General features: G+C 33.7%; 1 protein-coding gene across 8 annotated transcripts; it reads right to left on the reverse strand.

Annotated features, from left to right (window-relative positions):
* Positions 1-912: 912 nt before the first annotated feature.
* On the reverse strand, positions 913-9,563 carry LOC116164379 (tyrosine-protein kinase Fer-like). Of its 8 annotated transcripts, none has more exons than XM_031478549.1 (9): positions 9,461-9,563; positions 5,950-6,150; positions 5,767-5,904; positions 5,010-5,249; positions 4,774-4,960; positions 1,885-2,052; positions 1,475-1,672; positions 1,248-1,424; positions 913-1,197 (listed from the first exon to the last, which is right to left on the reverse strand). In XM_031478549.1, exons 2-9 carry the CDS (start codon positions 6,051-6,053, stop codon positions 928-930), a joined length of 1,482 nt encoding a protein of 493 aa, XP_031334409.1. In that variant the 5' UTR covers positions 6,054-6,150; positions 9,461-9,563; the 3' UTR covers positions 913-927. The 8 variants fall into 8 exon arrangements, with proteins under 8 accessions (XP_031334409.1, XP_031334408.1, XP_031334413.1 ...); XM_031478548.1 differs by having other exon boundaries at positions 5,955-6,150; positions 9,461-9,557; XM_031478553.1 differs by lacking the exon at positions 9,461-9,563 and adding an exon at positions 6,525-6,543.
* Positions 9,564-10,703: the final 1,140 nt, after the last annotated feature.

Here is a 10,703-nt window from a genome sequence, read left to right on the forward strand (position 1 = left end):
TGTAGTATTAGCGTTAAAGTAGACACTAATGTAGGATTAGCGTAAGAGTAGCCACTAAGTGACATAACCGAGATTGCTAATAAAAGGCCTATGCCGCAAGTAATGTATACTATTGCTGGAATTAAAATACATAACGTTAATCAAGAATATACTTATTATATAAACTCTTTGCCAGGAAAGATTGCCGGTCACAGCACACCTTGTGTCCATTTACAAACTATGTTTTTCTTAAGATGCGAGCGACTTCCGGAATAGGATCGTGCCAATGGTGAACGAAAAGTCTTTTTGTTCAACATTGACACGATACTATCCCGGAAGTCGCTCGCATCTTTAGAAAAACATAGATTGTAGACCGGGATCAAATGTTCTATGACCGACAATCTTTCCTGGCGAGAGGTTATATACATTAATATCACATGTTTATCACCAAAAGAAGCGCCTATTTTTAGCTAAAATAATTCAATCGAATTACGGTCCTACATCATAGGCGGCTTTCTTTCGGTGATTTCAAACGCGGTGGCCATGTCAATCACGTTCTTTCGAAATGTGATCTTATGATCATGATTGCTAAAATCGTGAACAAACTGAACATAAAAGTTTTATGATCACGAATTCCTAACCTATAAATGCAAGGATATTTTTGCTCAAATGTTCCAGTCAATATTTGTAACTGAAGAGGGGCATAATCGTGCAAGTACTCCACTTGTATTTAAATTATTTTCATAATCCAAACAAAAAAAATTACCGTAATTCGAATGCAAATGTGGTACTACGTAAACTTAACCATACTTTGATTTAAATTCGCGCGTTCTTTCGTAAAACGTGATCCTACGAATCACGATTTTGAAATCATGATCGCGAAGTAGCCGAAAGAAAGCGCCTCATATTTCCAAAGCCAGTTTGACGTTGATTTTATTTCAACGCTCGTTAGAAAAAAAAATGACAACAATGTTGAGGTTCATTTCGTAGATATAGGTACCTACCTGGAACCAACTCCATAACAATCATGATTGGCTGCTTCTGCACACAAATTCCGATAAGTTTAACAATATTTGGATGATCATACTGCTTTAAAATTCTGCCTTCCTGTAAAAATTTCTTCTTATGCTCTTCAGGTAGTGTAACCCTACAGGTTTTTACAGCCACTTCTTGATTGCTACTCTTTAGTTGTGCTTTGTAGACATCTCCGAAGTTTCCCTAAACTTACATAATCGCAAAAATGCTTGTGGCACACTATATTAACATACCCTTCCAATTTTGTCAAGTAAAATCACGTCGTCGTTGTTTAGTTCCCATCTCTCTCTAGGGATTGGTTTGTGTAAAATCGCACCAGACCTGCCGGTGACGGCCAAACCGCTACTAAATTGGTATAAAATTAATTCTCTAATGCTGGGAAAAGCAGGTCCCTCAAAACGGTAAAGGCCCTACAATTTATAAGAAATTATAATAAAAGGGCTTACTATAATGACATTACTTCTGCAGTAGTTTGAACAATAAAGTGTTTGTGCCCACCCCAGCATACAGATAAAACAGTTTGACATTCATCGTTTCTTGTCGTTTCTCTAACAAGGAAGTCCCCTTCCTGAGTGAGCAATCTGACTACTTCTTCTCTTGGTAAAACTCCATGAAACCATTCTTCATCCATTAGAGTTTTATTTGTGCTTAGAGCTACCTAACATTGAAAATTTTAATCATATCTTGGAGAAAAACCTAATGAGTAATTTCTATATACAAGAATTAAAATTCCTTAAGAAATTGAAGGATAAGCAATAAGCAAAATAATGAAGCATCTACTTAGAAGACTATGTTATAGATCAAGTCCTATAAACAGTAATGCAAAAATATTATTATGTTATTTTTATGAAATAAATTAAAAGCACCTACTGGATCTGACCCATCACTATGAGGTGTAGATTCACGCCGTCCCTTCGTGCGAGGAGGCGCCACAGGTGATGATGGTTCAGACTTTCTACGGAATGGCTTCTTAAGCAAGTTAACTATCTTCTGATGCCCCAAAGCTCTTTTTATCAAGGAAGGTTCTGTACCATCACCCTAAAATATTAACCAACACCTTCCCAAATGTATGTAAGAGATTTAAAAGCTCAGTCCAGTCAACGAACATAATAATTTTTTGTCCTTCAGTACTATTTTATTACTCCATCATTTATCTCAAATCTCAACATCTCATAATTTATTTATAATCAGTAATCACCTAAAGGGATTTGATTAATTTTGCAAAAAAAATGTTGTTCTTAGTGAAACACCATGCGGTCAACTTTTTACAAAGGGCTTTAAGAGTCTGATGTGATGCAGTGACTGCCAAGTTCTACTTTTTAAAAGTCCATCCCAGAGTGTTACAATACAAACGTAAGTATTTAAAATGTTATACAGGTTTCTTCATCAGCTCTTGTTTGTTTATTTTAATAATCGGGTCGCAAAATTAATCTCTGATGAAATAAATGAGAGAAGAGAGATAAAAGGTTATGTGTACTGTAATCTAGGAGTTCATTAATAGACAAATAAGCACGCAGGTTCATTGGTCCTCTGATAGGTATTCTTTGAAAACCGAATTATGTCTCAACCAAAAAATTTAGTGAGCAACATTTAAATTTAAAAATGGACAATGTTACAAAGGTGTACCAATATGAAACCGTTCTTTGACTGAACTAATTAGACAAATACTTAGAATGACAGAAATTAGTAATCATACTACAGACTATTTGCCATTTTCTAGTAAAGGTGCTGCTGTATTTCTTAAGCCAACTTAGAAATGTCAGTTATTTCCTAAGGGAAGTAGCAAACACTGTGTGCTCTATTGAAATGCATATAATAGAATAACTGTTATTTATGATTTAATGTATTTCATTGTATCAGTGTATAAAATGTGTTTCAAAAGTGTCATTGTAAAGGTAAGTAAGTGAATTTGCGCCGGTGCAAATTATAATTCAACACGTTGCCGTTAAAGCAAATTGAAACCTTTGTGTTTTTTAATTTGTCTTTTATAAAATTAATTTTATTCCTAACTAAGAACCAACAGTTATGGGATATTTAATTACCTAAAGCCAAGTTTCAGGGGCAGTTGAGATATTTTTAACAGCACATACATTATATACAGAAACAACAGATTGCTAACTTTATGCATTTCATAGGTAACAGGTAAAACACTTAGGTAATAGGTATACAGTGACTCTATAGTGACAGTGTGGTTATACAGTGGTGTTAATTTCTATTGGTAACGCAATGTTTTTACCAAATGCACCTGATTGGTAGAAAAGGTCACGTGCAAGTGTTTTTACAGTTTTTCCTGTTTCCATTAATATTGTCGATATTGTATTTGTTGGAAAGTCTTCTACAATACTAAGGTAGGTGGATACATATATCATTATTGTAGATTAAAGGATAGGTAATTTACAAATTACAGCAAAACATTGAATATTAAGTAATCAACTGATTAATACTACACTTTTTGTTGTAATTAAATGTTACATACACTTGTGAATAATTTGCAATAAATGAGTTCATATGGATACTTTTTGTAGTGTTTATAATAGTTGGATGCTCCGCTATTGGGTTTTCTAACAGAAGCGAGCAAGGATTCCTTATGAAAGTGTTTCCTAGAAACGCTCAAAGAAGAAAGCAATGGGTTGCTAAAGTTAGAAAGGAAAACTGGACACCTACAGACAGTGCGTTCCTTTGTGAAGTAAGTAAAATTAAATTCGTACTTAATCATATCTCTACCATGTTGCATTTTAGACACATTTTGAAACCGACATGTGGGACAAAACTAGAGTGGGATAGAAAACGAAAACTGAAACTTGCAAGTCAGAAAAGTAAGAGCAAATGTGTTTATGCGAGTAAATCCATTATGTTCTCAACAATGTAAATAATAAAAAGAAACACAATAAGGTCTTTGTTTTTTATTTCCAGTATAGCCTGAACCTGAAGGTTTTTTGTTCATTTGTCCCAGGTGTCACGTTTAAGCAACTGTTTCAAACGTAACTGATTTATGTAGGTACACAAAATAATGTTGGATTGATTTTATAGTTTTCTCCGTATTTAATCAAATGTCTATTACATGCACATTGAAGGTAATAAAATTTTCTACAAGAAAGCTTCAGTGCAAAATTTGCGTAAATCGCACCATTAGTCTATAAACACTCAAAATATGTGATTCTCCCATAAGTTTAATGATAAATTTGGAAAAAAAAATGGCGGATATGAGCATATGGCCACACTGTCTCTATAGAGTCACTGTATATACGTATACTTAAAAGCGCTTTCTATTCTATTTCACATCTAGCGCTTAAAACTGTAAAATCACACTTATGAATTTATGCATTAGATGTCGCTGCAAAAAAATTGATTCTATAGCTAAGGACCAGTTTCATAATCACGTAAAAGACTCCTTTACCTAAAGTCGACTTGATGTCCAAATTAAGACGGCCGTTACGGATAAACTCCTCCATTTCACGTGGACAATAATATCGACTTAAAAATTATAAATATCAATGAAATTGAAACTGCAGCTTGTAATGAATGTCATATGTCATGTCATGGAATTGTTTGTATTCATCGGCAACATTAATTTTTCATTAGAGTCGACTTTGGCCTGATTATAAAACTAGCCGTAATTTAGACATTCAGTTTTTTAAGGGCAATTATATCTAAGATTATTTATTTAATATGTGTTTTTTTTGTTTCTGTAGGTACCATTTAATATTCATTTATTAGTCAATATATTAGGTATAAGTGAAATAAATCGTATTTATTTACCTGTTCACTAGAATTAGAGTTAACAAAGGGTTGATTATCAATAGAAAGATCACAACCAGACGGCACTTCTTCACATCCCAGCTCATTTAAGGCACATTTGATTAATTCAGTTTGTTTCAACATTTTACGCTCTTGACATTTCAATTCATTAAGCTCTTTTTTACTGGTATCTACCAAGGACGTTTTACTAAAACTCATTTTTGAAACACGCAATAGTCAATCAACAACCTGTATACCTAGCACTTATATCATTATTACTACTTTTTCCATTATGTAATATTTCTTGATTTTGGGATGAAAAATTAGTCTTCTTTTCTTGAATATCCTTAATATTTGTTTCTAAATCAGATAGCTTTGTTCGTAACCATTCCACTGTAAGATTATCCACTGTTAATTGATTTGGCAGTAACTTTCCCGCATTTTCTTCAGTCAAACTCTCATCAAAACTAAATTTCACAGCTTCAGTTGGACTAGTTCTGCATAAAAGTGTTATAATAATTATAACAATAATAATAATAATAACAAATAATTTCAACGCAAACCAAGTATTGGTTACATCTAGGTGGACATGCCACTAGTTTTTCCTTATTATGTCATCACACAATACAATTTGTTTTAAAGAAACCTTACTTTTACGCTTGGACACCCAAAGAAGCAATGACATAAATCATTTCTAATTCTTGTTATGCAATGGATTACGATTTTATTAACTTAAATGACAAATACAAAGTCCGATAATGCAAACAAGGTGTTTCAATAGCGCAATTTATTATATTATCATTATCTAGTAATTATGATCGAAATTTTTATCAGCTTTATGAATAACCATAGTTTAGGATCCAATTAAAGTTAATAAATTAAATATTGTAAATAAAAAAAAACTTTAAAGTTTAAATAAACACTTTTCCCACCCAAACTTTAGGTAATGTTTGTTGGACATGACAGCACAAGTGGCTGTTGTAAAAATAACTGCTATAAAAAATACCTACTTACTTATGTTTCTCAGTGAAGTCATTATATTCTTCTGTATGTTTAATGGAATGTAAACTGCTATCAATTCGTTTATGAATATCTTTGTATTTGTCTGATGTGAAATCAGAAAAATGCGCCAGATCTTGCAGAAGTTGTCTCCTATAATACAACAAATTCGTTATCCATGTAAATTATGTAAATGACCTTACCAAGTTAGTACAAACCCCTCTTGAACGGATTGTTGGTATTCTAAAAGTCCTGGCAATAAAACAGTTCGAAAATCTTTTTCGAATTCGGCCGCTTCGCATAATAATAGAACATACTCGTTGTGTGTCAAGTGCAATTTTCTACATGCTTTTTGGTATTTATCTCGAACTTCGTCTAATTTTCGTCCTCCCCGTCCAGCTGTAAAGAAAAACCATGTATAAAGAACAACTAAAAAATATTCGCATTACTACGTCTTAGATAAAAATAGTATCTAGGCAAAGGACAGTAAGTTTGTCATTCCATAAATATACCATTTAACTGATTTAACTAAATAATTAAAGGCACAAAATCTTAACCTGTTACTCTCCACTACTCTCACTGTTTCGCGTTTTATCAAGATCCACGTTTTGCAAGTTTATGCAATTCGTTATGAAGCGGCATGTTATTTTTGTGACAAGTTACTGGCTCATTTTTAGTACGGAAAACGTAATCAATCAAGGTGAAATTTGTACTGCAAGAATGAGTTTGGGATGATGATGTGTCGGGAGTGCAAATCCAAATCTCGTTTTTACCTTTGAAACGCAATAATTACGTGGAACGAACACAATGTTCTATCTTTACTTTTAACGAACATACTTTCTAAGTCTACTAATTCTGTCATACCATATTTACTGCATTATGTAAAATTAAAATAATACCATACGCAATTCCCATTTCGCGATAATTACATTTTCGGTAGGTACCTAAACTGAATGGCAACATCGCTCCTACACCGAGTTGGAATCTGTTAGATAAGTTATAACCCCTAGGAGGGCCTAGAAACCACTATAGAATTCTGGTGTACAACCTCATGGAATTCTAATGACATTCATGGAATTCTTTTAGAATTGATGAAATTCATTAGGTATTCTGAATTTTTACAAGCTATGGTTTAGGTAGGTTGTGGTTTAGGTATTTTTTATTGATTTTAACATCTTTGACGTGATTATTTCTTACCGGTTTTTGCACGGAACTAAATTCATCTTTAACCGTCACAATATGCTACGTCAAGAGACGCGTCAAGTACCCCTCTCACCCGTCACGAGACGCTATGCGGAATGGCGATCTTTTTAAAGTGCATTGGAATGGAAATATCATATATCGTCAATGTGTCTTCGAAATTGACTCATGTGCACATTTAAAGTGTAATTTCGTGCACTATTTATCATTGTAAAGAAAGCCAAAGAAATCTTGAGCAGCTTTTTAAGGTAGCGAGGTGAAGCGGCGCAGCTATGTCATTGTGTTAAGCCAAATAATGCCATAAAAATTTAAATATTTCAAAAAAATACTTACGTGCACTTTTTATCATTGCGTGCAAAACTCATAGACATATGAGAATAAGGCAAAACCGAGAGTAAAACCAAAGAGATTTCTTTCAAGAACTTGCAATGCAGCCAGACAAAGCTATGCTCTTTTACGATAATATTCCTTTGAATTGTAATCATTGTAAAGAAAGCCAAAGAAAGCCGAAGTTGTTTTCGTGGGCGCCCTCAATATTTAAATATAATCCGTGCATGAGAAGGGCACTTTGGACTTCACGTAGATAGAACGTCGCAATTTAAAATTACAGTAGACTTAAGGTCACTTTGTATTTGAAAATTTATATCACAGATGGCGCCAATTCGTCTCATCTGTTAAAGTCACTCTATCTCTACAAAGTAGCACAATTGGTAAGGACAATGTGTTAGACAGATAAAAGAACTATTTGGAATTACAATGGCGGAGTGGCAATTCCCAAATGCATGTCAATGACCATTTGTCAGTTGTCACCCGTGGAATTCCACGTTTTTGTCAGGTTTTTATCGGGAGTAAATGCACATGAGCTTGATTTTTAATCAGATAATTTTATATTTACACGAAAACCAAAAACGGAAAAACCTAGATTAAAAGTGTGATAAAATCCCGACAGCTTTAGCTAGAGCGAGTTTATTTATATGCTTTTGATGACAGTTTTTTCCAGGAAGCAANATTATAACGGGTGTCCCAAAATTAACGCAAGATTTGAATTTGCCGCCATTTGTGCGGTGAAGTGTTGGCAACCCTGAAAAAAAGCAATTTGACAGCTAACAGTATAGGGTTATTAAAAATGGAGCGTTACACGATAGAACAACGTGTCTTCATTATTAAAGAATATTTCAAAAATAGTGAAAGCTTGGCGGCTGCAGTTCGAAAATTTCATACAAAATATGGTCGGAATAGTGTTTTAACTTCGTCAACTGTGAAGAGATTAATTGAAAAATTCATGGAGACTGGATCCGTTGGAGACGCCAAACACACTATTTTTGAAATATTCTTTAATAATGAAGACACGTTGTTCTGTGTAACGCTCCATTTTTAATAACCTATACTGTTAGCTGTCAAATTGCTTTTTTTTCAGGGTTGCCAACACTTCACCGCACAAATGGCGGCAAATTCAAATCTTGCGTTAATTTTGGGACACCCGTTATTACGTTTTAATTTTTTGAAGGGTAAAAATTAAAATAATGTTAATGGAAGCATTTTGTAGTATTTGGAAGCATTGGAAGGTCCGTTCTAAAACCTATATCTATGATTTGTGAAGAAGTACCTACATTATTTGTTGGTGCGGGGTATGACAAAATTGAATTGTTTCAGGTTCACTTCCCGGAGTAACAATTTGAAAGAAATAGGAGTGATAATCGAATATTATTACGCTGTGATGCAGTTCTTGATTTGAAAGTGACTGCCACAACTACACAACTTTATTTTTAGCTTCTTCAAATTTCACAAACTGCTCGCATACAGTCGCATCCAAAAATATTTGGTTGTGAATCTGATTTTTTTTTACTAAATTGTCCAACATTTGAAGTTTACCGCGTAATTTTGGAATCAAAATGGCAGCCGAATTGCACTACCTACTTTGTAGATAGGATAGAGCGACTTTATCATACGTCACGAGACGCTTCAAGTATAATATACGCATACCTATTTACGTGTATAACTTATTTCTGTAATACATCGCGGCAAAATGAAGGGGGCGAAAATAGTCACTTCTATCGGCATTCACTAAGTGCCCAACTTTTAAATGTTTTTAGTTTGCAGGTTTTAGCATTTGAACCTGCAACATAACTGCCGATTTATTATCAGTTACGATGTAGAAATATTCAGCACACGCCCGCTCGATGCCATGATGACAGCATTCACATGCTGAAACCATAAGTTCTCAAAACATGACTAAATTATTGCACCGCTGGATTTCAAAATCATGAAAGTAAACTTTCCCGTTGCTTTTCCCTTGACGTTCCCTTAAACGTTATAACAAAAATAAATCACCGGAATTCAATGGAATTATATAATTATAATACAGTTTTTAATAATCGATTATTTTGTAGAATTGGCAATTTTCGTCCAGGTGTGGTAATGTAGTAATGCCAAATATAATAATTTATTGTTCGGGTGGTATAAATGGTTACCTCTAATAGAAACAGCTCTAAACAGTAAAGATACTTACATTTAACATAATGCTCTTCAAATCTAGATCGCATTAATTTGTATAATTCTAAATATTTTTGATATTCTCCTTTCTTCCTCGCCACATCCTCAGAGAGCTGAAATAAAATATTAGATTATTATAAGTAAGACGAGAATGCATCAACATATTTTTTAAACATAGCCTATTCTACTATTACGTATATCAAATACGGTCGAGAATACGGCGGACTATCCTGTGTAAATCATGTCCCGGAATTGTCTCATTAGGTAACGCAAGTTCGATTTAAAATAAACTAAACAAATATAGAAAAAGAGCTCTTGGGTATGGCTATAGCATGTGCAAAACCAAATTTTAAACCTGATAAATAAGAAAGTTGGCACTGGCACTGCACATCCTACACAAACCCAAATTTGGAAAATGGCGCTACATTTGCTTTTATTCCAAGTGGATAATATGTATCAAATTTCATTTGAATGCCTCCATAAATGAGAAAGTTGGCACTGCGCATGCGAAAAACCAAATTTTGAAACTGGCGTTATATTTGCTTTTATGTCTTACTAACCTATCATAGCACATTTTATATCTGTGATACGCGGGCATAAAGTACCACTTTATGCCCTAGGGCATTAAGTATCACCATAGTAACTCATTTATACTTAATGACAAAACAAACAAATATTTGCAGGTCATTGAAAATTAGAAACGTCAATTATTAATTGTCAATACCTACTAAATCACAAGATTGGCCTTATTTCGTATAGTTTCTGGAACTTCTTGCTCATTCACGATGAATTGAATTATTTAAAATTACGTTTGACGTTTGGATGGTTTCAATCACATTAACAAATTCGAACCACGCATACTCGATCAAACATAATGAATTATTTTGTAAACGAATTTTGAAGAAGAAAACTATTTGTAAAACATAAAATTGTGTATGTACCACGGGCATAAACTGATGTTTATACTCTCGGGCGACTAAAAAGCTCTCGGGCCATAGACCCTCGAGCTTTTTAACTCGTCGCCCTCGAGAATATAAACATCACTATTATGCCCTTAATACATAAAATTATTCCAAGTGGCTATGTATCAAATTTCATTTTTGTAATTTCGTTATGAAATACTTAAATTTAGTTGGCGTTTTCGGTTTTAAAAGAGCCGTCATTTAGCCACAGGTGACACATTTTGGCACATTGGCGCACTGTTACATTAGTCCTACACTATGCTGAACGTGAATTCGATCAGAAAGTAAATACGAACT

This window comes from Photinus pyralis, unplaced genomic scaffold, assembly GCF_008802855.1.
Source record: "Photinus pyralis isolate 1611_PpyrPB1 unplaced genomic scaffold, Ppyr1.3 Ppyr1.4_LG2, whole genome shotgun sequence".
NCBI lineage: Eukaryota > Metazoa > Arthropoda > Insecta > Coleoptera > Lampyridae > Photinus > Photinus pyralis.

What these genes read in the sequence shown, in the direction of transcription:
- LOC116164379 (XM_031478548.1), bottom strand. Translation starts at nt 9,494, where the DNA reads ATGCGATCTAGATTTGAAGAGCATTATGTTAAAT. An exon ending in TGAAGAGCATTATGTTAAAT is followed by an intron (nt 6,151 to 9,460) that starts GTAAGTATCTTT and finishes TTTTCTTTACAG; the next exon opens with CTGGACGGGGAGGACGAAAA. An exon ending in ACTCTAATTCTAGTGAACAG is followed by an intron (nt 2,053 to 4,773) that starts GTAAATAAATAC and finishes TTAATATTTTAG; the next exon opens with GGTGATGGTACAGAACCTTC.